The 26632-nt window shown below is 51.1% G+C and overlaps 2 protein-coding genes across 5 annotated transcripts in view; both read right to left on the reverse strand.

Moving 5' to 3' along the window:
- Positions 1–4291: 4291 nt before the first annotated feature.
- On the reverse strand, positions 4292–22868 carry RBM5 (RNA binding motif protein 5). Of its 2 annotated transcripts, none has more exons than XM_075939556.1 (25): positions 22755–22868; positions 22359–22417; positions 21807–22158; positions 20927–21094; positions 18919–18988; positions 18363–18436; positions 15928–16011; positions 13905–13965; positions 13666–13731; positions 13068–13228; positions 12301–12398; positions 11449–11536; positions 11131–11208; positions 10967–11039; positions 10255–10340; positions 9828–9906; positions 9508–9599; positions 8831–8992; positions 8420–8566; positions 8265–8336; positions 7556–7735; positions 7332–7406; positions 6073–6170; positions 5864–5993; positions 4292–4855 (listed from the first exon to the last, which is right to left on the reverse strand). In XM_075939556.1, exons 2-25 carry the CDS (start codon positions 22373–22375, stop codon positions 4730–4732), a joined length of 2637 nt encoding a protein of 878 aa, XP_075795671.1. In that variant the 5' UTR covers positions 22376–22417; positions 22755–22868; the 3' UTR covers positions 4292–4729. The 2 variants fall into 2 exon arrangements, with proteins under 2 accessions (XP_075795671.1, XP_075795672.1); XM_075939557.1 differs by having other exon boundaries at positions 21807–22119; positions 22755–22867.
- A 1166-nt stretch (positions 22869–24034) lies between these two features.
- Positions 24035–26632, reverse strand: part of RBM6 (RNA binding motif protein 6) — a 75873-nt gene continuing 73275 nt past the window's right edge. For 2 of the 3 annotated variants that reach the window (XM_075939552.1, XM_075939553.1), the window contains exons 21-22: positions 26106–26232; positions 24035–24288 (exon numbers count right to left, since the gene is read on the reverse strand). In XM_075939552.1, coding sequence (XP_075795667.1) covers positions 24163–24288; positions 26106–26232 — 253 coding nt within the window. In that variant the 3' untranslated portion in view covers positions 24035–24162. The remainder of the gene's footprint in view (positions 24289–26105; positions 26233–26632) is intronic. The other variant, XM_075939554.1, reaches the window with a different exon arrangement.

The following is a 26632-nucleotide window of genomic DNA, read 5'->3' on the forward strand; positions in this document are numbered from 1 at the left end:
GCGCCCAGGTGGGCGGAGCCCCGAGCCTGCGGCCCAGCTGCCGACAGGCGCCCGCGGAGCCCTGCGGCGGCTTTTCCATCCTTTCATGGGGCACGGGGGCTGCTCTGTCTGAGCCCCCGGGACTGCGAGCCCAGCCCAGGCCCGGAGCCCCGCGCTGGGCTTGCCGTTCCCGTCTGCCCCTCAGGCACGCAGCCCTGCTAGCACAGCCCGGCCCCGGCGCACCCACCCGGCCGTGCTCCATCGCCTCTTCCCCTCGACGCTGCAGGCCCTGTGCTGAGGCAGGCCCAGGCGGACGGAAGGGCGCTGGCCGCCAGCTGATGGAGCAAGAGCAGCTGGCACGGCCCCAGCGGCGCCCGTCAGCACCACTGCCCCTGCACGTGGGGCCAGAGCATGTTACTTCTGGGCACCACCTCAGGTAAGTGGAGCTGGAGCCCGCCTGGGACCCCCTCCCAAACCCCAACGCCTTCCTGGAGCCCACCCCCTGGCCCCGCGTTCCCTCCCAGCCTCCCAGAGCTTGCACTGCACCCCCGTCCCACACTGTACTGTCCCGCACTGCACCCCCCCGTCCCACACTGCACCGTCCCGCACTGCACCCCCGTCCCACACTGCACCGCCCCGCACTGCACCCCCCGTCCCGCACTGCACCCCCCGTCCCACACTGTACCGTCCCGCACTGCACCCCCCGTCCCACACTGTACCGTCCCGCACTGCACCATCCTGTACTGCACACCCCATCCCACACACTGTCCTTACTGCAGACACCATCCCGCACTGCACCCGTCCCACACTGCACCGTCCCGCACTGCACCATCCTGTACTGCACACCCTGTCCCGCACACTGTCCTTACTGCAGACACCATCCTGCACTGCACCCCCGTCCCACTGTACCGTACTGCACACCCTGTCCTGCACTGCACTGTCCTGCACCGCACACCCCGTCCTGCACTGCACACCCCGTCCCGCACTGTCCACACTGTACACCCCGTCCTGCACTGCACACACCGTCCCGCACTGTCCACACTGCACACCCCGTCCTGCACTGCAGACCCCATCCCGCACTGTCCACACTGCAGACCCCGCCCCGCACTGTCCACACTGCACACCCCGCCCCGCACTGTCCACACTTCATACCTTGTCCCGCCCACTCCATCTTGCGCCCTGTCCTGCGCTGCAGTCCTTGTCCTACACACTCCATCTTGCACTGCACACCCCACCTGGATTCCTGCACACCCTGCCCTGCTCTCTCAGACTGGCCCCAGACCCCTCCTTCAGCCAAGCCCAACCCGACCGGAAGCTCTCCCCTGCCTGTGGAAATGCAGGCGAGTTAGCGAAGGTGGGGGAGAGGAAGGGAGGGCGGGGCAAGGGGGCTGTGTTTCTGCAAGGAGAAAGCTCGCTGCGGATCAGCTGTCTTGGTGCAGGCAGGCGGGTAGAAGATGCTGAGAACTGGGCCGACTCACCCTGGGGGAAGCCCCGTGTTCACCTGCACAGCTGGGAGACCCCGGGCTTGCCTTGCCAGTCCAGCTCCTCGCCCAGGGCCTGGGGCGCGTTGTTGCCAGGCTCACTGTGCTCAATGCCATCCTTACCGGGCAGAAAGCTCCTGCGCCTGCCGTAGCTGCCGTCACACTGGGGCTTGTGTTGCTTTACCAGTATAAGGTGGGGGGATACTACCAACCGCCATGGAGGCCAGGCCTCAGGAGAGGAGCAGGTCTCAGCTTGGCCCTGCAGAATCTGAGCATTCAGTCCACAGCAGCAGCCCCGGTGGGTGCCCGCAAGGAAGGGGGAGCTCTGGGGGCTAAGGTCCCATCCCAGCTCTGCCAGAGACAGAGGCACAGGTAGGTGCACCCCCCCCCCCGGTCAGACTTGAAAGCCGGGAGTTTTCCAGCACTCGGGGCTAGGCAAGGTCCTAGGAGGGCTGGCAGGGGCCAGGGAAAGGGTCAAACCGGAAAACACAGCCCCTACTTCAGTACCAAAATAACAGCCTTGCGCCACTCCAAGGGTGGCAGCATCTCCACTCGCCCCATCTCCTACAAATACCTCAGCAGCTGCCCGCTAGATTTGAACGCAGGGAGGCCGTACGCAAGGGACAGACGCGCTTGTCGGCTTCGAGCACACAGGTGTGGGAACAGAGCACGCTTTAAGCTCCACCTAGCCACGTCGGAAGGTAATTCCACTTACAGTAGATTGTGACTTCAGAACACACCAAGCAGTGAGCTAACTGACACTGGCAGCAGCAGGTTTCAGAGCCAACAGCTCAGAGCTCATTCCAGGCTACCTGCCGCCACGCACAGCTGTTGCTGTTAGTTTTTGTTCACCACCAGAGACAGCACTGCCCACGCTGCTGTAGTTACCCTATGCGCAGGGCCCTGGCACATATAGGAGAGCCGGAACACTGGCTTATGGAGAGCGCTGTGATGGGGCAGGGCAAGGACAAGGAAACGGAAACCCCAAGGAGAGCACGTTTCCTCTTCAGCTGTCACTGGAGCTCCCTGAAACCAGGGATTCCTGGAGGCAAGGAAGGAGTCTGGCCAAGTGTGTGTTAGTTCGCCCAGAAAGGCAGAGAGCAGCATGCCAGAGGGTCACTGCAGCAGGCTCCGCTGCTGGCTGGCGAGCCTGGAGCAGGGCTGCATGGGGTGCCTTGAAGAGCAGTGCCCCTGCTGCTGAGATTCTGCACTGCTGCTCGGGGCTCTCTCGAGGGAGGTGGACAAAGCAGTAGCAGGGGCTGGGGCCAATCTACCAGGCTGACTGGCCTCCTTTTTGGCTTTTGAGGAGTCAGGCCTGCCCATCAAGTTCAGAGCCGAGGTAAGGCAGCTTGTTCCCCACCTCATTCCTCTGGCCCAGAGCCTGTGCTGGCCAGCCCTGGAGACCAGGCCACAGAGCTAGAACGGCAGGCCCAGGGCGTGCCAAGGGCGAAGGCGCAGGCCAGACATGTGTCATCGCTCCTTCTTGCTATCCCAGGTATCAAGCTGCCGGTGTTCTCTGAGCCAAGCCGCCTCCCTAGGAAGTAGCTCAAAGGGCCAAAGATCAGGGTGGTAGGGCTACTGTTACCTGTTATGTTTAGCAGGGGGCCAGGAAGGGTCCAAGCTTCTAACCGCAGACGCAGCTTACACTGCAAGACCACGGCCCTGACCCCATTGATTACACCAGGGGAAGGTTTGGGGAACACAGCTACAGAGGTGTTTTGGGGGGGGGAAATGCACAGTCAGGGCCAGGGTTGGTACCCAGCTGTAGCATTATCCATCATAAGCGTAACCTAAAGCTGTGCCTGAGGAGGAAGGGGACTGCACATTGCTCCTGGGCACCATTTTGAACAGCAAGGTGGCAGCACAAAAGCACATTAGGCTGCTTTGGACAGAGGCAACAACCTGGCTAGCCTTGTGAGTGTGTGAAACAGGTCCTGCCTACTAGAAACCGATGGGGAGGCCTATGGCTGTGCCCTAGGTAACACGCCTAAACGACATCAAGCGACAGCGCGCTACCGCGTCAGCCGAAGCACTCCGCTTCGGAGGCACCGACTGCTGCTTGGTTTACCACAGGCGAAAGTCTGGGATAGCACCTGCGATCTGACTCGGACAGCAAGCAACTCCCTGGGCAGAGCAACTTTCCAGCAAAGGCCTGGGCTGGTGGGTGGGGAACCGTGCAAACTGTACAAGTCACCCTTAAGAAAGGAGCTAGATTGTAACTGGGGCAAACTAGCACAGCAACAGCGCTGGAGGGCTGCCCATGCCAGTCTGTACCCAGGGCTCTCGGGCAATAGTCTCGAGCTGTTAACGCTGCTAGTTTTAGCATGGCAGCTTGAGCAAAACTAGCAGATGCTGCAAGACTACCCACCGTGGAAGTTACAGCTCCCTCTGGAGCATAGACATGGCCTAGAGTCAGTCTGCCCCCACTACACCATCACGTTCTGGAGTTCAGGGCAGACACATTGATACTTAGGATGCACCGGGAGGGAAAGCAAGGCCCAGATGGGTTTACAACGCCACTGGTCAGAGCAGAGCCAATACAACAGCTCCAGCACTGATCACTTAAAGTAAATTCAGACCATTAGCTGTACTGCCCGACAGCTGGAAACTTCCGAATCAGGCAAGAGCCCAGGAGCTGAGAGAGTAAAGACGCTGCTTCAGAGGACAACTCCCATTACAACAAAAGACCGAGACACGGGAAGAAATTCTGGAAGACAGAGAAATTGCTATGGCCAGGGAATTTGGATATTCCTCACCCAGCCCACTGAGATCCAATGACAAGGTCAGTTTTGAGTGTATTTCTTCTGGAAAGGAGACAAAACCAACAAGAATCAAAATCTTCAAAAAGTCTATACAAAGGTGTATCATACAAAATGTACAGGTAAGTTGTGCCAAAAACCAAGAGACAATACAACAAAAAAAGAGCAGAGACCGTGTCAAACCACAGCTACACACCCTCACCCGCTTGAGGCCCAGAGTGGCACTACACACTCGGACCACAAAATACAGTATGGTACACTATGTACACGTATAAAGATGCAGCATCCCCTTGGCCTGGCCACGAGCTCTCCAGCACAAAGGCATGGCAATCCAGACAATCCAGCGTGGAAGTTGCACGCTGGCGGGGAAGACAGGCCAAGGGAATGAAATGGGTAACCCTAACCCCTACTCAGAATCCGGCAGGGCCCCGCAGGTCTCAGGCTTTAACAGTCATTCTGGGTAACGGCAAGTCAAGTGCTTTGCCGCTTGCAAGCGCTGAGGGGCAGGGCTCATTCCATCTCAGTGAAGCGAGCAAACATGGCTTTCCGCACTGCGTCCTTGTACGAGTCGGCTGTGGAGACGCCGTAAGAACTCCCTTTGGCTCCCAAGCCTGCTCCTCGCATCCGCACTTGAGCCTGGAAAAGAACAGGCACTTGAGTACCCAGCACGCTGCACCCACTCCCGAAATCGCCACGCTGGCTGCTGGGGGGCGCCTGCTACCATGGGCAGAAAGCACAACGCGCCTAAGGTCAATGGGCACCTAGCAGACGTGCAAGAGAGGAGAGCGCCTGTCACAGCTATTTAAGTTCCTTCAGTAAATCTATTAGGAGGCCGGTCTCGGGGAAGGGCCCCCAACGAAGCCAAGGCTACACGCCTAGTGCTGACTTTGTGGTGACAGACCCAGCCCAGCTAACAGCCAGAATGGATGTAAAGCTGGTGACATGCAGCCTGTTCTAGCCCTTAGCCCGGGGTGAGCAATAAGCCAGAGGCGGTTGTCCGGGGTTAGCCCGTGGCACTTTATTTACCTGCAGGTATGGGCGCTTGCGGCTCCCACTGGCCCAGGATCACCACTCCCAGCCAATGGGAGCTGAAAGAAGTGGTGCAGCCTGCGACACCATCTCCTGCAGCTCCCATTGGCTGGCACTGGCGATCCACAGCGAATAGGAGCTGCAAGCCGCCATACCTGTGGATCTACATGTTTTGTTAGTCTATAAAGTGCTAACAGAAAAACAACCAATGGTCTGGAACAGGCTACCTGGGCTACCCCTGAAGCTCCTGGGGATGTGCAGGTAAATAAAGCGCTGTCTGTCTGCCAGGGGCTTGCCCAGAAGAATGTGTCCAGCCCACCCCTGCCTTAGCTCACACTGTACTGCACAAGTGCACAAGTGCTGGTCAACCCTGCGCACAGCTGGGGGACAGAGCCCTACTTCCATAGCGGTGCAGACACTTGGTGACGCGAGGAGACGGGGGTCCTCAGCAGTGGTTCCTGCCAGCTCAGACTTAGCTGCACCACATTGTGCTGCGACAGTCAGGAAAGTACTTCTTCAGGGCCTCTAAACGCTGGAGACAGCCTCCACCATGAGCCAAGCCAACAGAGCCAATTCATCCAGCCAGTGGCGCCTCTCCTCCCGCCCCATGCTTACCTCAATGGGAGCAGTGATACCCTGGCATTTCCTTCCCAGACCTGAACCTTCTCTCCAGCCCATGGCCTGGAGCATTTTGTTGCCAATATTACTATGGTCAATGCCATCTTTAGTAGGCTGCTCGTAATTCCTGCGCAAGAGAGCAAACTGTTAGATTAGGAAAATGTTACACTCGCTGAAGGCCGCCACAGTGCCCGGCAAATACATACACTGTGCCAGCATCAAACACCTTCTTGCGCTTCGGCTCAGGGGGTTCTGGGATGCCGTACTTCTCCCGCCGTTCAGCTGCTCTGTCTCTGTATTTCATCTGCAAGAAGATTCAGCCATTTGCACTCAGCCCAATGGAGCGTGAGTGAGATGCCAACACGGCCCGACTGAAAACCAAGAATTCTCTCTGGGCACTTTGAGACAGCAAGAGCCAGGCACTCAGAACAACTACAAGTCACTGGTGCTTTGCACAGTCTGGATCCACCCAGTTCTGAGCGAACTGTGTAAGCACCCTCACCTTTCACAATGTACAATACCAAGCATTAGAGATGCTGCTTTTGGCGCATGCTGACCATTAATGGGAAACACTTTCTCTGTACGTGGTGCTCGGTGCTGCCGTGAGGGCAGGGGACTGGACCCAATGCCCTCTCATGATCCCTTCCAGTTCTAATGTTCTGTGATTTTCCATAAATACCCCCTCTACTCAACTGGACAGTTCTGACAATAGAAAGTCAGCAGCTGGGGAGATCCAGAGCCCCACATTACTGATTCTGGACTCAAATGGGAATCTATCGTTTGGAAAAGCTCGAACAGCAAATAGGAGCCATGTGTCTGTGGTTGCATTTAGCATAGAGGATCTCTCAGATACTCCGCCGGCGACACCCAAACAAGCTGTCATTTTGCATCATGACCGAAGCGCGTGTCGTCACTCCGATAAAACGGAGGGTTAGTTTGCTCAAAGAGTTCCTTCCCTCTGCTCCCTAGTGGGGACAGGACAACCTGAACACGACACAATCACGGTGAGGAACAGGACACGCGGGATCAAGCTTCACAGCTTAGCTATGCATCCCTGGATCAGAACATGAGGAGGCATCGGGAGTAATGACACTAGGGTGGAATTAGTAGGGCAGTGAGCGCACAACTACTTCTCCCGAAGCCAGAGCACAGCAGTTGCTAATATCCCCCACCCACACTTCCCAGCCCACCCTAGGGTCTCACTGCCAGTGTGGGAGCCCACACAGAACAATGCTGCTGTACAGCAAGGAGTGAAAAAGCCACCCTCCCTTCTATAATAAACAGGACCTGATATTCAGGTTTTATTCCCTGGGAAAGCCCCCAAGCTTGCCACAAGGCAGATATGTAGGCTAAGCTAGTGCCTGGTTATTTCCAGCTGGTGACGGGACCCTGGAAAGAAACACCCCATCCATCTCCTGTGCATGGCTCATCTCTGGATCCCCAGTCTTGCCACAAGACCACTGACCTCTCTCTCACGCAGCTCCAAGGCTTCAAGTTCTTGCTCCGACAGCCTAGATCTCCTGTAGATATCCATGTTTTGCTGTGCCAAAGGAAGGTTTCACAGTAAGCAGATCACGTTTGGAGAATGCTCAAGTAGCACCGTGGTGCTCTATCTGACAAACACAAGTCGGCGCTTTCTGATAGCCTGACCTGTACTGCCAAACGCTGCAACCATGCAAATGCTGTTACCTTGTGCAGGTCCGAGAGCTGCTGATGTCGGACCAGTGCATCTTTGTTTGGAAACTGCCTCCTACATAGCAGGCAGGCCAGCTTCTTCCAGTCGGTCAGCTTCTCCTCCTCATTTTCGATTCTTTCCAGCAGGTCTTCCTCATTGTCACTATCTCCACTATAGGCAGCCACTAAGCCACGCTGGAAGACAAGCAGGGCCAACATTAGCGAAGGGCACATTGTACAGGAAGGCAACTGCAACAGGTGACAGGATCCTCAGTTTATAGACTGCCCACAACCCTACATCAGGGCACTATCTAGAGCCCCGCAAAACCAGATATCCATTTGATATCCGCACATGTGGACATCTGTGGAACGTGTTTGCAGATCGGATGTGGATACAAGTTTTGTATCCACACAGGGCTCCACGCATACCCACAACTGGGAATGCAGTAGTGCTGGAAAGGCTAGTTATCCCCTCCAGCACTGTCCTGCTCCAGAAGGTCTGCAGGGCCAGGACCATCACCTGAGCCATTAGTGTCTCTTGCAGGAGGGGCGAGCCTGAGACCCTCTCACCACATCCCATTGAGGGGAAACCTGGGCTTGGATTACAACCAGATCCCGGTGCAGAAGAGACCCCAGGACTTATCGCTGCTCCAAGCCACTCACATCTAAGCTGGCTGGCGTGCTCCAGCAGCAGCATGATAGTGAGCTGAATGTGTGCACTTACTTTGAGCGGATTCTCCTCTTCTCCATTCTTTACCACCTCCGGCATGACCTGCTGCCTCTCAGACAACGTGCCCTAGGAAGAGGAGAGACATGAGCTCCGGCCTCTGCTCAGCCCGCTCTGCTCTGCAGCCACCCTCCTCCTCCACGTGACTTTACCTTTTTCTCAAAAAGGGCAAAGCCAGCATCTGCTGCAGCCGACTCCCTCCTCTCTTCTTCCCTGGAGCAGAGTGGCTGGAAGCTATTCTTAAAGTTCTCTTTCTGTTTGTTCAAACTTTTTGCCCAGCGCTCCATATCTTTAGCTATCTGAAACCACAAACATCAGGGACTGGATCAGACAATTCATTTTGCCAACAACTCCTGGGACTTTGGACCTAATTATTCCAACTCCTCTACTCCCTGTAGCAAGGTGAGACACAAACCTTGACCCCTTTTAAAAGTGCTCAACCCAGATGTCCCCTGCTTCCCAAAGAAGCCAGAATTTAAAAGGTTACATGTGACCATCCAGTTCCAGACAGGCCGAGGGAGGGATAATCCCATCACAGCTGTGATCTGATTTTATCTCCTCACCTGCTGAGCTGTTTTACTCTTGGGTTTCTCTTTCTTCTCCTTCCCTTCTTTGCCGGAAGATACACTAGTTTGCTGGTATGATATACCCTCTGCAGCAGGCATGTAGGTCTCTTTCTCGCCATCCCAGTAAAGATACTGCTGGGTCAGGGCATTGTAATAATACTGAGAAGTGAAAAATCAGACAATTAAGCCATCGGAGATGAATGAAGAGTACAAGGGAGAACTACTACTCCCCAAATGAGAGGAATGTTTCTACAGTACCCCAAATCTCCACAAATAGGTCAACCAGGTGTCAGCCTGTTAAATTCACTCCTTGTAAGCACATACATTCTAACCGGGTAGCGTTATAGGAAGTACCCGCTACTCTACTACACAATTTCCTTTGGAATACCTCACTAAAGCCCCGAGCTAAACAAGTTTAAACAGATTCTACAGAGCCAGAAGTCACGTCAATAGGAACCATGGGTTAAAGGCTTGTGCTCATATGGGTTGTTCAGGGGAAAAAGCAATGTGAACAGCTGCTGCACCATAGGGAGCACAGCAGCCCTGAACCACTACTGGGAGGTGTGCTTCATTCGCTATTTTACCCCCCTACCAGGAATGTCAGTTTTAATCACAGCTGAAGAGGTATGAAACTAAGCAACCTCAACAATTATGATGGGAGAACTTGTGTTTACCTGGGAGTTAGGATCATAGTAGAGCCCTGTTATGGGGTCATAATAATATCCTGAAGACTCATCATACTGGTATGTAGAGGTGTCAGGGACAGCTGTAAAAAACAAGATGTGGGACATGATCATTCCAGCTGAACTGAAACAGGCACTTCAGGTTTTGGTTAAGACAACTTTGATAATAGAAAAGGCTACAGACACTGCCATCTCATCCACACGCACTATGTCCCCTCAGCAAGGTCTGCACTGGTAACAGCTAAACCAACAGCTACTGCACCCAACCACAGACATGCCTCTCCCAACAAGAATGACTCTGTGTTGCTTACCATATTTGGTGCCGGGGACCACACCCACTGGGGCGGTTGACTGCACCTGAGTGCTGGTGCTAGGCTGTGCTGGTTGAGTCTACAAAGAATTGAAATCTTGTTAAGAAGGTCATTGCAGGGTCCATGGAAACCAAGGCCAGCAATCCCAGCCACCAGCAACATGCATACCAGCTGTACTTGACCCACGTGCTCTGTTCCTTTTCTTCAAAAGGAGGAATCAAAGCCAGTGGAGAAAGAATGGCAAATAGCACTAAAAGCTGTCACTAAAAGTTGCCTGATGGACTAACTTTAGTCTGCAGAGAGATTCAAGTTTAGTAAGGCACAACTCCCCGATTTTGTTACATACGCAGTTGCAAAGCCCAGTGACTGATTCCAACCCTGCCTGCAGAGAAAATCAGTTTCAAGAGCACTAAAAAGTTCTGTTTACCGGAGAGTCTGGCGAGTTGGGCTGCTGATTATACAGCTGAGGACTCTGGGATACGACAGCTGCTGTAGTGGTGGTAACTGGAGCACCTGTCAATGTAGTTGTCAATGGATCAGTGAACTTATTTCCTGGAACTCTGACAGCACCTCCCCTAGAGCTAGAGAAATTCCACTTCCTGAAGTGTGCATCCGCTCCTCCAATAGCCCCCTGAACAAGTGCATTCCGAGAACTGGCACAGCTAACGGGGCGTATCGTTCGAGCCACACTTCCTTTACAAGAGACATGAACAGACTCCCTAGGAATGGACAGTTACTACAGCTTGGGCAACATTTGGCATGGCAAACATTTACTGTGCCAGAAGGCACCCACCTTGCCTATACCCAACAGTAAGTCCTGGTACCAACAAGCTGCCAGCACCAGAGATTATGCTGGGGCAGCTCAGGTGTGGCTTTCAGAGAGAGGTGGAATGGGAGTTCTACAGGAGTCCACAGCTGCCCTTCATTTTAAGTAACTTGCAACCAGAGGTCCCTATGTCCTCCAGCTTGTGGAGAGCTTGGCCTTCCTGGTTTGCTGGAGATGAAAGACTCCTTTTTCCAAATGGCAGCGTCAGCCAGAACTCCTGATGCTAAATGGAATCCACTGGATTCTGTGGGGCAGCAGTATTACACTCCTCACATCCCACACAACCATGACCCGGAAACAAAGACAACCTTACCGGATATAGTAGCTGCTTCTGTGTCCAAGGCTCCAGCCTGACTCTGGTAGTACTGCTGATAGTCCTGCGAGTACTGGGAAAGAAAGCAAACCAGAGTTAGCACCTACCTGAACAGGCTTTTTACTCAATGAGTATACAACACAGCTAAGACTAGCCTTACCCACCTGCGCATACTGGCTGTAGCCTTCTTGCCCTGGCTGGAGATAGCTGTAGTCAATAGTGCCTCCTTCTCCGCTCTGAGGCTGCAAATTTCAGCAAAGACTTTTTAATCAGAGACAAGTCAGTTCCTGTATTTGACTGTTTCTAAAATGTGCTAATACTGGAACCAAAAGAAACCCTTCTCTTCCCTAGCACTCTGCTCTGGATCTCCAATTGGCCAAGTCAGGAAAGATGAGTTCTCTCCAGAGGGACTAAGCACTCTCTGGTTTCATGTTAGCAAAAGTAATATGTCAGTGTATGGAAGCCTCTCCTCCAAACCCTACCTGGGTAGATGACCACTGAGCAGCAGCAATGGCTGTGCTTGCCACAGAGAAGGCGCTGATCCGGTTACCATCTGGGAGAAGCAAGTCTCTGAAAGGAGGAAGATTAAATGACATGAATGAGCAAGTGAGATTCTCAGGCAGCCTCCATGCAAGAAATCTCCCTGTATTCCCTCGCTGCAAGGGGGTTCACTGACCACCCTACACGTGGTCTCCAGATGCCTACTAACCAGCCAGTTCAAGTGCAGGTTGGTAAGTTTTGGGGAACCGGACAGTTACTTTGAGGCTTGCCACTGTGCAATCCAAAACCACCTACGAGAAGCTATTTTGAGGAAATAATTTTGTGTCCAAACCAGTAGTAGTATCAAGGAGAGGGGCTTGGAAATACAGCTGAGGCATCAACAGCCAAAGTGGAGAACGCTATTTTCCCCTCCTGTGAGATGATGATGGAGGACACGTAAGGGCAGACGTCACTTAGACCAGTGGTTCCCAAACTTTTCAGCATCACGCCCCCCTTGCTGGCTTTTAAGAAACCCTCACACACACCCCAATAGCAGCAAAACTTGTTGAGAAAAAAAAAAAAAGAGAAAGAGAGAGAGAGAGAACTGACCGGGGCTGAAAAACAAAAATAGCAGCAAAACTTGGGGGGTGGGGGTGGGGGCTGAATTGCCTCGCACCCCCCCCCCTCGTAATTTCTTTGTGTCTCCCCCAGGTGGGCACGCCCCCCAGTTTGGGAACCCATGACTTAGACTAACAGCCATTCTCCCAAACAGAACATGCTACTCTCAGCAGAGGTCATGACAACACCTGCAAGGCTTAATAGAGGCAGGGATAGTCAAGTGCTTGTCAACTCACTTTCTAGCACTCTTTGCAAAATCAACACCAATTGTTTTGCCATCAATTTTCAACGGTGGCTGAAGACTTTGTAAAATCTGCAACAGTTGAGATGCATCCTAAAAAGAGAACACACTGGTCAGTACGCACACACTAACAACTGAAAACAAGGGAATGCTGAAATGTGTTCATCCCAATTAAGCATCAAAAGTGCCCCTCTCTAAGGAAAATGATACCAGTATTCTCAATGGTTAAGCATACAAACATTTCCCCACTCCTTTCAAACGAAAAGGGTGGATTTAGTGCTCGAGAGATGACAGCACTCAAAGCCACGGTCTGTGAACATGCTCTGAAAGACTCCCAGATGCAGCTTTGTCAATGCATCTTCCTCCTGATCTATAAAACCCCTGGCTTTTCAGTTCACAATTGGCCAAAATGGTCTGTGAATCGAGGCCTATGGGGACCGTATCTGAGGCTAAACTACCTGTTTTCAGAAGCCATGCACAGGAATCAAACAGTCTACCAAAACTAAAGCCTGGACCCTACCACCTAATCCTTTTCTTTTCCCCTTTCATGTAAAGGTTTCTAGCTGCTGTGTCACAACCACTCGCCCACTTCCTTATTTTCCTCATGGTAAAGTGATGCACTCACGCGTACACTGAACCAGGAGACCAGAAAATAGCAGCTAAGGTCCTAATTCCTTGCTCCAGCCAACAGACCAGTGACAATGCACTGCCCACAAGGCTTTTCATGTTTTTAAAAATCCAAGTGCATTATTAAACCCTCACCATTGCAGAAGACAGCTGCACAAATGCAAAGCCCCTATTCTGCTGGGTCTGCTTGTCCTTGATCAGGCGAATGTTGTTGACTGCCAGTGAAGCATATGGAGACAGCGCGGTCATGATGGAGTCCACTACAGTGTGAGGAGCTATGTTTCGCAGAATGATGGCTGGGGAAGAAAGAGGGAAAGGGTTACACTAGCTCTATTCGTCAAGCCTCCTCACAGCACTCTTAGTTCTAAAGCCAGCGAGTCTTTGCATTAGACCTTACGTAGCAAAGAGAAATGACTATTTTTAAACAAAATGTAAGAAACATCACTCTCATCTGAGAAGAGAAAGGGGTTAATTTTCCCCCAAAGCTTTATGCTATGTGCAGATTAAAACCTGCCTACACACGCTGAATTGCTCCTGTAAGTCATGCCTTACGAACGTGTCATGGAGTTCTCTATGCTGAACAGCCTGCATTAAAAAGGAAATAGAAAGCAGGTCCCAAATACATCAGTACTGAAAATCCTCTGTAGTGGTTATGTATGTATCTCCTGCTAAATCACTCTGGCTAACACATGAAGTCAAAGAGAACAAAAAGAAAGCAGAGAGACTAACTTACTATCACAGTAGTAATCCACAGACTGAACAGCCTCTGCTGATCCTGGAGGTACCTCCTGTTCTGAATCTTCACGGGAAAGAGAAGATCTGCTGTTAATCATACAGCACGGCTCTCTCACTCAAAATTAAAACAGACTCTTAGCGAGCCAGCTGAGGACCTGCAATCCCATTTAGTTTCCAACTGCCACAGGAAATATTCCACGTAACGAAACGTGCTAAAAAAAGCTGAAAGTGACTTACCAAATTTATCTGCTCCACAGCGGAAGCATTTTAACCTTCTCCTGAAGTTGTATAGGAGGCACTAGGGGATAAAACAATCGTACTGAGATTTTACAGGGTTCATGCCCTAACTGCCATACTGAGATGTCCACATGATGCACTGTACATCTTCACATGATGCTGTAGTCAGAGAGACTAAACACGCCAGATTAAAGATGCATCACAGCTGCTATGTCACAAAGTATTAAAACAAAGGCAGTTAGCGATTCTGCCTTAAAATTAAATTACTCTGGTATTTGGTATTTTCTGGCCTATGATCCCAGCCACTGTAAAAAATATATGTATTACTAAAGGCTCATGACTGACACTCGAAGACATCTCTCTCTGGCAAGCCACAATGTGCTTACTTCCTGATTAACTCGACATGGTGTAATTTGCCATGGGGTTTTGGCAGCAGTCTCCACTACAGATTACATGATGTATAGGGCAGAAAGCAACCCAGACCTCCAAGTAGTTAACTAGGATGACTGCCAGAGAGAGCAGAGAACAAGTGTTCTGTAAGAGGTGAGAAAAGTTACAGCACGATGTAAAACTTGTCCGGAATCAAATTCTCTCAGCACTGCTGTGGGTCAACAGACAAAGCGTTCTGAGGTTCAAAGACTGTTCCCCTGAGCTCTAGGAGTGATCCAAATGGTTCTTCAGGGCACAATCACATTGCAACTGAAAGGGCTGAAAGTCAAGTTTCTCCATTAGATCCTGGAATCTTAGCTTAGCCTGGCTTGCTGAAGGCAGGCATCTTGCTGCAAAGGAGCAGAGTAGCTTCCACTTGGTAGGGTGAATGAAGTCTGGCCTGAAGATGCCCATCTCAAGACTGTCATTTACACAAGCACCACAGGAAGTTACATCAGCATTAAAGAGAGAATGGAAACAGATTCACTATAACTGTGGCTGAGAAAGATCAGCTATCACCACCAGCACACTGGATTTACTTTAGTGCCAATGTCTTAAATAGACTATTTAAATTGCACGCTATTTGCCATGTAACTTGGATGCAACAAATATGGACAGAAGCTTTTAGTGCCGTGAGATGCCATGGTGCCAAATGAGAGAGACACTGGAAGCTCGCTCAAACAGTCACAGCATACTACCTGGGGCCCAAAGATCTAGTCATGCTCCAGCTGCTTTAAATAGTGTTTTATTAAAATGAGGATAACAAACACTGTGGACAGAACAGTCTATTTTTGTTCTTGCTGAATCATTTCCACTTTGGGCTGAGCAAAGAACATGAGAGTATTTACTATGGAATCTTCAGGGGGTAGCCGAGTTAGTCTGCACAGGAAAAACTTAAAAACCAACAAGTGGTCAGGTAGCACTTTACAGACTAACAAAACATGTAGAGGGTACTATGAGCTTTTGTGGCTGAAAGCTCATAGTACCCTCTACACGTTTTGTTAGTCGATAAAGTGCTACCAGACCATTTGTTGGTTTTTAAATTTTTACTACTGAATAGTAATTTAAAACTCGGTTATGGCTGTTATATCCTACATTAGCACTGAACATCTACTAGAGGAATAAGGAATTCAGATGAATTCTTAAATCTGATATAAGAGTCCCATTAACTTATCTCCTTAATCCCATGCCAAGATCATAAACCAAAAACCCCTAATCAAGATCAGAAGCCTTTCTAAGAGACAGTCTGAGGCTGACCTGGAGCCCATCTGGCCCAATGCAAGAACTGCTGGGTGAAATTCCATGCCCTGGGTGGTTGGGGAGATCACTTTATAGTAGCCCCGTCTGACTATAATCTATGACTTGCATGCCAGGTGTCTGACTAAACATCTCCCTTTCATTGGATGGTTTGTTTTATTTGGTCTGAGGTACATGACACTCATTTTAATTTTATTTTGTTCCTTACTATCATTTGATCTCATGGGAGTTGGCAACATCTGCAGGTTTAACCTCCTTTCCTGGATCATTAACGGTGGTAAATAGGACAGGACCTCAACACGGATTTAGATCTTTGTGCAGAAACCATGCATCTTACCTTGCTACAAAGCCAGTCTTCAAATTTAGGCCTGGGGTTGCTGTAGTGCATTGCAATCTGCTTCCCTTGAATCACCAACTTTTTCTGCAAGAAAAGCAGGTTGTGTCATTCCTGTATCGAGTCACACGTGTCCATTTTCCCGTGGCAGAGCACACTTCGGAGGAATCAGTGCTCCTGAATTAAATGGACAACATATGGGGAGGATGTGGAGGACCAACCACCGCCACCTACGCTCTGCCCATCCAATCCTGCAGAGAGGAGGACGCGGGCAGTAAGAGAATGGGATGTGGAATAAAGGTAAACGGATAAGGGAATGTTGACCAAGCTGCCAAATACTAAACAGTGCCATGGAACAAGAAGTGTGTCTAAGGAGACAGAGTCCTAAGCCTGCTGCATTCAGTATCGCCAGATTTTAGGAGTTTCTTGCACCCATGTATTTCTATTTCTGGTATACCCCGAGCAGCTTTTTGACCATGTCCTTACTGCTTCACTTCTTACCCCTACGCTAAACACCTACAGCTTTAAATGATAGCCTTTGACATTTTCCCCCTTGACTGCTTTCTTCAGGATGTGTCCCTTTGAAAATACAGTAATTTCTCCCAAAGGGACCCTGCTTAGACTTCTCAGAAGTTGGATTATAAACGTCATCAACTGAAACATAGTTCAAAATGGATGCCTTTGACTAATGCACCAGTTCACGTGAAAGCTCGTGTAAGAGGTTTGTGTTCTTCATACAGCCATGAACTCTCTTCAAAACGAGTAACTAGACTGCAAATAAAGCTTCTCGAAGGGCTAAGAAGAGCTCCTACTGGTTTCACCAGAGTCCTCTCAGTCAAGTGTGACTGGGAGTTCTAATCTCTCAGCAGCCAAGGTTCGGAGCCTCAATCATTTCTGAACCCTATGTACACAGAGTTCAAAGTATGGCCATTTACAGGCTGACAGTGTAAAAGTTCATTCAGCTGCCTCTAAGTGTGCTTGGGGGACATGTGGTGAGGTAGGATGGGACAAATCCCAATCATTTTATTTAACCAAAGATCTTTATAAAAAAAAATAAAAAGTTTTACTATAGACACTGAAGAAATGTTAAAACCAGTCTTTTTGATAGCAGGGGCTGGCAGCTGTAAGGTGTTGCACATGAACAGGGTTCTCAGAGAGGAGAAAACTAACTGTGCCCTATGGGCAGAAGGGAGGGCCGGAGGGCCCAGCACTCCCTGAACATGCACACGCATGAACAAAGATGCTGGCATTTTTTTTACAATACACCATCTCTTCATCTGACAGTCAGCAGCAGGACTACTAGGGAGCCTGAACTATTTTTTTCCTACACCTAGGGTGGCTCTGGTTTTTTCGGAGTGAATTTGGATAGTATCCGTCTCAATGAATTATATATTAATACAGCTTTGTATACATTAAAACTAGGTTTATTTAAAAATAGATTTGCTAATGTTCATTTTCTGCCACCAGCAGTTCTGGTGCATATGCTGCAAGCAATGGACATTATGCCAGGAAAATATTAACGCTTTGTTGCTGAGGAAGGGGGCCATGGTATGAAATGTATGATGCTATACTCCAGGAGGCTGCACGGTGCGATTTATAATTACTGACACAAGAGGTCTCAAAATCCAGTATTAATTTAAGTGTTTAAAAAAAATAAAAGGATTATAACATTAAGCATGCCTCCTTTTTAACTGCAGTGCTTTTCTAACCAGAGCTCTCATATTGCCTCTATGTGAGGGGAGCAATTTAATGAATTCTGCTGTGATAACCAACACCCAATACCAAAATGCAGCAGAACTAAATATTCCCATTCATGTAACAAGAAAACCTCATTGTAAAATGGAATCAACTTTTAACAGAGGATCCGTTCAGGTTTTCAGCCATTAATCAGAAATATTCAAGCTTCTAGAGGTCTTTAGGAGGACCCATGATTTGAATGGACTCCAATAAGAGTTTCTCTTACTACAGGGACGGAGCTAGGGTCTGCCAAATTTACAATCAAATGTCAATGCCTTCATGGCCAGTACCAGTGATGCGGATATTCAACGTTACCACTGCACTCCTTCTGAAAGGTCTGGTACTTTGTACGGCAACAGTGATGAGGTAAATGTCAGGTGAAAATAAAGAAGGATGCTTCAGAGGACTGGTCTGGGTAAGAGTGGATTAGTCCATACTATAGAATTAGCACCCCAGCACACAATTAGTGATTTATACCTATTTGTTTAGCAGGATATGGTTCAGATTAGCTAATTGTTTCTCTCCTAATACTACCCTTGTTCCACTGTTACAAATTTTAATATATACAAAGCCTTTATTCTTTTAAGTCGCTGTTTTGGAACCAACCACTCCTTCCACCTTTTGTTTATTCCCTTTTTTTTTTTAAACTGTACAGACTTGTTCCATTTTCAGGAATATCTAGACTTGGTGAGTGAAGCAACCTGATTGGCTTCCATCCAGCTGGTAGCATCTTGAAAGTGATAAAACTCCACGAAGGCGAAACCACGGCTTACACCTAGAGACAGCATTCAGATATAGACGGGATACTTGTGTTAGTCAGTTCCTTTAAAACAGGTGAATCTCTCTCCAACTGCTTCATTACGTCACGATAAAGCAGCTTTACAAATGCGACGTCAACTGCTGGGATCTGCTTGTTATTTTGCCATGGCAAGGAACCAAGCTGCCTTAATTGGCTACATTTTTCTTGATTTGAATCCACGTTTAAAGGTAACCATGCAACAGACTACATAACTGTGAAATGGGTTTACACTAGTGTTACTTACCGATACCTTTTAACAAAAATCCCTGAAGACAGACTTCTTTTACAGTGTTCTTCAGCTATCTAAAACCTATCAAAAGGCCACATTCCTTAGCCATGGCAAACCTTTTATTCTGATTGTGTGTGCTTGCAGATTTGTGATAATTCTGGATGCTCTTTTGTGCCTGGGGGTGAGGGGTAGAGAAAAATGAGACCAACAGTCAGATTAGAGCACTCACCTGTCTTTCTCTTCATCAGCCTCACGTCTGCAGGCTGAGGACCTTCGAAGGACTCAATAAGCTCTCGAATCTGTATGGAGTTTAGTTATATCAGAGAGTTAAAGATTCAAATCTTAACAAATGTCATCCTTTTTCTCGCTGTGAACTGAAAGGCAGCCTTCCACCCCCAACTATTTACTCCAAATGAGAATCAATATGCAAAATCACAAAGGTGGTGAATTTACTTCACACTGAATTGAGAGAAAAGTATGACCCACTGAGCAGGAACTAACTTAAGAACAGTAATACTTACATACCGGGGTGGGCAATCATTTTTGATGAGGGGCCACGCCAAGATTTTGGAAAGTGGTCGAGGACCGCACTCTTCCATGACATTAATGGAGATGCGGGGTCTGGAATGGAGGCTGGGGTGCCAGAAGACAGCTGTGGCCAAGAGACTTACTTGCCAGCTGTCAAACTAGGCTGCAGCCACGTTTCTGTCCAGCGCATGGGGCTGCGGGTCAAGCTGGGGAGCCTGCCTGGGGCTCCCCTCTGCGGGCTGTATCTGGTGGCTTGGCGGGCCGTACTTGCCCAGGTCTGTCCTATACCCAGCCAGTTCTCTCCCTTATTTGTTTTTAAGTACTGCCTATACACTCCAGTCACGGATCAGGACTCTCAGTGCCTGGCGCTGTATGAACAAGATGAGACTCTGCCCCCAGGAGTTTGCTTTCAAGATGTAACCCATGATAGCCTTGTCAGCAAAAACACCAGACCCTTCTCAAATCCAGAAAACTGAAGGATACTTATAAATATTGATCTGGGCTTACAGCCATCTTGTTTTTGAACTACTCTCACCACATTCTCTCAAGGAAAGGGGCCTGTGCAGAATACTAACTTCAAAGAACAAGGCTAACAGCTTAATAAGGCACTGGTTCCTCAACTGCATTGAACCTGCTTAAAGCTCCAGAGGTACCCGACGGAGAGAAAGATGAAAAAGGGGAAACATCAGTAGAGCCCTGTGCGGATACAAAATTTGTACTCACAGCTGCAAAAATGAGCTGCGGATATCCACACTAACATTGATGGATGCAGATATAAACCGGGTATCTGCTAATTTGCAGACTTCTAGATACAACATTTGTATCAGTATCCGCACCAACAGTCATTACTTTCTAGCTAAATAAAATTCAAAAATGTAAACTGTAAAAGATTTTAAAAAAATTCGTAGTTTTAGTAATCCAGGGAGACATGCCTAGAACAGACACTGTAGTCTGGTTAAAAATCAAATCCGAACAGCTCTTTTTGTGCATTTGGTATTATTTTGGTTATCCAGCCGATCTGGCAGAAACAGAAAACTGTTTCACTTCCAAAGACTACTGGAATTTGCATTAGCACTGCAGAAGCTCAGGGCATATCAAGAAATCTAGCTACCGAGCTCACTTGTATCTTCTCTACCAGCACTAGGGCAGCCATTTTACCACTCCCAACAGTTGTGTTGACAGATTATGCAAGTGCAGAGATGTCTTAACAGGCTGAGAATCTAAGTCAATTGGTGTAAGACAGCGAACCGCATCAACTTCAGCCTCCACCAATACAGGAAAATAAATCCATATCTGTCCTTGGAAAAACACGAGTTACTATCTTTCTTCCATTTTCAGGAAAATCAATAAAAATAAAAATTAGCACTGTATGTAGTTACTTAATAGGTTCTTTTTCATGACATACCCAGGGATGGCCACTAACCAAATGGGAAAAAGGATTTTTTTAGATTGTTCTATTTTAGAGGCATGTATGGTTGGAATTGACCTTTCCACTTACTCAATATAAAACGGCTACAGTTAAAACCTCTTCAAAATCCAAGATTACTAATGTAAATATCAACCAGCCCTTAAATATAGGATTGCTCTCTCTGCAACTTGCAGGGAATAAGCAACAATAAGATGTATTTTTTATATGGCATAAGTAAACAAAACCAATTTGGAACTCTTGGCAGCCTATGCAAGCAAAGCCATGTTCTTTGGATACTTACATCGTTTTCTGTAACAGTGATAGGGAGGCCCCGCAACATGATGGTCTTACTTTCTTTCTCATCATTAATGTCATTCCTGTAGTCGTGCTCTCCATAGTCACCATCAGAATGGTACCCATCTTCCGATTTATCACTACTCCGTCTCTCACGCTCTCTCTCTCTGTCCCTCTGGTGAGTGAATACCCAGATTAATAAACATGCACACGGCTAATTGCGAGCCACTTGAGAATTTTTCACCCAATATGGAAAAAAATCCCAACAAATCTGGAATAAGCTCCAGCAGATCTGGGGCTTTAATGTTCAATCACGCAGTCATGCCAAAGAAATAATAAGAGATGCATCTCAAGCAACCACTGGAATTTCCATTCCTAAGGAGAATGGATCTTACACGACTAATAGGAACTGTACTGGAAATCTTAGGCCAGGTATATATGGGCAGAGAATCAATTCAAGATCACGTAGCAGTAGTTGAGTGAACTGTGAAGATGAAGGTGACATACCTTGCTTTGATTTTCTGGGATGTCTCCCCAGAAACTCTCCTGTCAAACTAGATGGTCAACACTAACTTTCCAGACCAGTACATTTCATCACTAATAGTTTGTTAGATGCAATACTAAATGAGCTTCATTTTTTGATTATTTACATGGGTACAGAATTGTGTTATATTTTCTGCTGTCAGTTATTTTGAATTCTTAGCCAAACAAAATATCCAAGACAGACACTTAAGTTCACTGCATATTTGGTTAGTAACTGCAATAGTAACACACTTCATTGATTACCACAGACAACAGGTAAAATCTATGCTACATTGATCATGGTAGCAGAATGCTACACCAAAATTCACTCAAAGCCTGAGTGAATGCAAACATTTTTCACTTACCTCAGGGCTGTCATAGTCTCGGCTGTCATAATCCCGGCTATCATAGTCCCGGCTGTCATAGTCCCGGCTGTCATAGTCGTAGTCCCGGCTGTCATAGTCCCGACTGTCGTAGTCGTAGTCCCGGCTGTCATAGTCCCGACTGTCGTAGTCCCGGCTGTCGTAGTCCCTGAAGTCGTCATATCTCTCGCTCCTGCGCTCTTCGCTGGATCTCTTGTAATCAGAATCCCTTCGCCTGCTTCTCGAGTCCCGATCATCCCGATCGTCTCTGTCTATGATAGAGCCATACCTTCCACTGCGCTCCGTCCTACTCACACTGTAAAATGGAGGGTTGCTCAGTTTAGGAATGTTCTCTCTGGAAGGAGATGCCATGGTTCAATACACTGATGCCAGATCCCCTGGGTTCTGCAGGCTGGCACCCGGCTGGGACAGGGCGCTCGCGGGGCTCAGACTGCCCGCACCCGGCGGGGATCTCCCGCCACACAGCCCCGGGGCGGGGCCAGGCGCCAGCCCCACAGACCCGCGCGCCCCTTGGCGGCTCCCCGCGCGACCTACCGCTTGTCGGAGCCCATGGTCCGCGGCCGCTCGGCTCCGGCCCGCAGCGCGGTCAGCTCCTGGGGACAAAGGGCGGCGTGAGAACCGGCGGGGGGAGGGGCTCGGGGCCGCGCGGCGGGGGGAGGAGCTCGGGGGCTCGCGAGGGAATCGGCGGGGGGGGGGGGGGAGGAGCCCGGGGGCGCGCGAGGGAATCGGCGGGGGGGGGGGGGAAGCCCGTGGGCGCGCGGCGGCGGGAGAACCGACGGGGGGCGGGGCTCGGGGGCGCGCGGCGGCGGGAGGGGCTCGGGCAGGCGCGGCGGCGGGAGGACCAGAGGGGGGAGGGGCTCGGGCAGGCACGGCGGCGGCGGGAGAACCGGCGGGGCGGGGGCGGGGCAGGGCCGGGCCACCCGCACTCACCGAGCCCAGGCTCCGCCGACGCGTCTCTGCTGCTCTGTAAAATGGCGCCCAGGCAACTCGGCGTCTCCTCCCCACAATGCACCGCGCCGGCCGCCTGGAAGTTTCTAGCAGTGGCGCCTGCGCAACTCCCTCGCCGCAGGGCATGCTGGGGGCCGTAGTGCGCAGGGGAGCCCCGCCGCAGGGCATGCTGGGGGCCGTAGTGCGTAGGGGAGCCCCGCCGCAGGGCATGCTGGGGGCCGTAGTGCGCGGGGCAGCCCCGCCGCAGGGCATGCTGGGGGCCGTAGTGCGCGGGCGGGGCTGGAGGGGGGACAGCCAAGGCAGGAATCTTGGCCTGGGGGCCGGGTTTTTACTTGCTGCGTGGGCAGTACCCACTCCTCGCACTAAGGTCCCTCAGTGGGAAAGGCCACAAGTCAGAAACCCGTCAGCCAGACACAGCACGGTGGGGCTCAGCCCATGCAGGCTGGCTCCTGAGACGTGACGCGGGCACCCGCCGGGCTGGGTTCTGTCACTGTCCATGCGACGTGCGGAAGGAAGGGCGTGAAGGACTCCCGCCTTAGGCAGCCCCTAATGAAGAGTGGGCAGTGAGCTCACCCAGGTCGTCCGTTCTCCCCGGCCACCCCACGCACGGGGGCTGCTGGAAACGACGCCTCTACGCTTGGCAAGTGAAAGCACAGCCCGGCAGCGTTCAAAAGGGAAAGCAGGGCCGAGGCAGGAGCCTGTGTAACCCACCTCCACGGGGGGGGGAGCTACCAGTGCTGGGAGCCATTGACACTGGTGCTTTGCCACGTTTGGGGGCCACACCTCCGAGGCAGAACATTGCAGCGCATGGAGTGTGCGTTTCATGGACTTACACTGCACAGCTTTCAGTCTAAGACCATCTCCCAGCCCTCGTGTACACAGCCCCCTGGGAGCAGAACCCTGGCTATATGCGTCTCACTGCAGAGAGCTGTGCAGTGTATCTGCAGCCTTGCAGGTGCAGGCCCATGTCTGGTAGAAGCCTGCTGGAGAGCCGGGCTCAGCCAGCCAGGCTGCAGAGGAAGCTGGCTCAGTGGGTGCTCAGCACATCAGCCATCCCAGTGTTTCTCAGGACGCAGAGCTGCTGACATTGTGCGTGCAACATTCCCGAAGCACAAGGAAGCCCATCTCTGCCTTTCTAGTCCCGCCCAGAGGATGTCAGGAGAAAGGAAGAGCCATCCGCTGGAGAAACCTTGGCCAGGTCCCAAAGTGAGGCTCGTTTTTAAGCAGAGGCTTTGGGGGAGGAGGTAAGGAAACAGCCCTGACAAATTTTCCATTTTATTTAAAAAAGAATCTAGCAGCAAAACCAGTAACAATTTGAAAACGAAGAGAGACTGTGACAGAATGAGACAGACAGACAGACAGCTGGGTTTGTGGGATTCTGCTTCGTCATTCACTCGAGTTCCTTATAGCGGGCAAACATGACTCTCCTGACAGCGTCCCGGTACGTTTCATTGGACTGCCTTTTGCTGGGCTTCCCTTGATTGCCCAAGCCAGCCCCCTTCTTCTGACCTTCTGCCTGCAAACAACACAGACAGCTCGTTTTAGCAATTCCGCACGGTCTCATCTACACAGGCTGGCGCTGGCTTTGTCTGAGCTCCGCTAGGGCCTGGCACACAGGTTACGTGGTGCGCTAACATGCCCAGAGGAGACAGAACTGGGAGGAGTTGCTGATGCTGCCCTGCGCAAGAAAGCCAGACGGCGAACAGTCTAGGAAACCAGACACCACAGCATGGACAGGAAGTGGGGGAGGGAACACTCTGGGAAGCAGGGATGCTGGGAGCGGGCAGGTGTAATACAGGTGATGTGATCTGAGGACACCGCGCAAAGGAAAAGAGGCTGAATCTCAGATCTCACAGTGAGCAGCTTCTCCATTAACCTGTCTGCCTCCCACAACTCGCAGCCGTTCTGGCTTGCTCGGAATTCTGACCCTACCAATCAGTGCCCCGGCACCAGTGCGGGCCGAGTGCACACCCGGGGAGTTGGGGCTAGTTTTCCATGCTGATGCCGAGGGTTTGGTCCCCAAGGCTCTGTGTGAATGTGAAATGGGAGAGGAGGATTCTGCCCTGTTGTGGCTTTACCCTGAGGCCTTGACGGGACGGCAGGGTGATGGGTCATAGAATCCTAGAACACTGGAACTGGCAGGGACCTCGAGCGGTTCTTGGGTCCAGTCCCCTGCCCTCACTGCACTGTCTAGACCAGTGTTTCCCAATTTGATTTGGCCACGGAACCCCTAGAGTTGCCTTAAAAAAAAAGGCCCCTGCTGCGTTTTTGTTGAGAAAAAAAAAGCCCTTGGCTCTGTCTCTAACAGGGGGCCGGGGAGTGCCGGCTCTTCGCGGAACCCTTGCTTTCGCTTCAAGGATCCCCAGGAGCACCAATTGGGAAACACTGGTCTAGACCAGCCCTGATAGCAGGTTAGATAAATATCTCCACAACCCCCTGGGCAGTTTATTCCCGTGTTTCACCACCCTGGCAGGCAGGACGTTTTTCCTAATGTCCAACCTTAATCTCCCTGGCTGCAGTTGAAGCCCATTGCTGCTCATCCTGTTCTCCTTGGCCTCTGAGGACAATTTTTCTCCCTCTTCCTTGTGACACCCTTTTAGACACCTGAAATCCGCTCTCATGTCCCCTCTCAGTTGTCTCCTTTCCAAACTAAACAAGCCCAATTCCTTCAGCCTGCCCTCACAGGTCACGTTCTCTAGGCCTTGATTCATTCTTGTTGCTCTTCTCTGGCCCCTCTCCAATGTCTCCATCTCTCCCTTGACACATGGAGCCCAGCACAGGACACAGCACAGGGTTGCCACGAGGCGCAGGTCAGCCTCCCTGGGCTCATCTGGCTTTTCTACAGGCCCTGTGACCAGCTGCAAGGTCTCCTGGCCAGGGTGCAGTGAGCACGGGCCATCTGACCAGGGCTGCACGGAGAAGGAAGGTGCATCCACTGCCTGGGAGAAGCAGCGCGCACACTCCGCTCCGAGCCTCGGCTGATCTGCTTTGAGCCGTGCACCGGAATGATTCCACGCGCACTGTCCTGGGGAGTTCAGTGCCTCCTCTGCTCCGGGACAGCCACCACTGCGCACATCTCGCCTGCAGCAGCCGGCTACTCCCCGCATTATTTCCAGCAAGAGATGCGCTTGGAGCGCGAGGGGTACCGTGCCATGCCTACGGTATTCCCTCCGCTCTGCTTGCCCCGCAGCATGGGCAGGGGGCTCACGGAACCGTTCCGGATCTGCGCTACAAGGAGGTCAGGCCGTGACTCTGGGAATGGGACTGTGTCCCTCTTCCAGAAGCTGCCTGCATAGGGTCATGGCAGGCTGATGGGAAAGGAAGCCGATTCACCTCTACTGGCGACGTCATGCCCTGCTGCTGGCGTCCCAGGCCTGAGCCTTCCTTCCAGCCCACAGCCTGCAACGTGCGGCTTCCCTTGTTGCTCTCAATTCGCGCTTTGCCCGCAGGGCTCTGGTCACTGCAGGACGAAGACAACAGCAGCTGTAAGCAGCCAGACGCCCCGTGCCAGCTCCAACGGCCCTGACGATGGCCTGAGGGCTTGGGGCAAAGACGCCCTATGCAGCCTGCAGGGAACGTGCCGATGGAGGCTGGCGGCGGGTGCGCTAGGCTGCATGAGTCAGGCACAGGCCAGCTGCCAGGTGGCCAGCAGAAGGGGCAAGGGCGTGTCCTTAGAAAGAGGCTTTTACGGGACCCCCAGGCGGCCTGAAAAGCAGCGCAGGCACAGGCCTGAGAGTCTGGCCACCCAGGGATGGGGAGACTGGCCCCTCCCTTGAGCGCGGAGCCGGGATCGCACTGGCAGGCAGGAGCCGGAGGGGGACGGTCTCCAATAAGGACAGTTCTCACTGACGAGTCGCAAA

Source organism: Pelodiscus sinensis, chromosome 11, assembly GCF_049634645.1.
Source record: "Pelodiscus sinensis isolate JC-2024 chromosome 11, ASM4963464v1, whole genome shotgun sequence".
Classification (NCBI taxonomy): Eukaryota; Metazoa; Chordata; order Testudines; family Trionychidae; genus Pelodiscus; species Pelodiscus sinensis.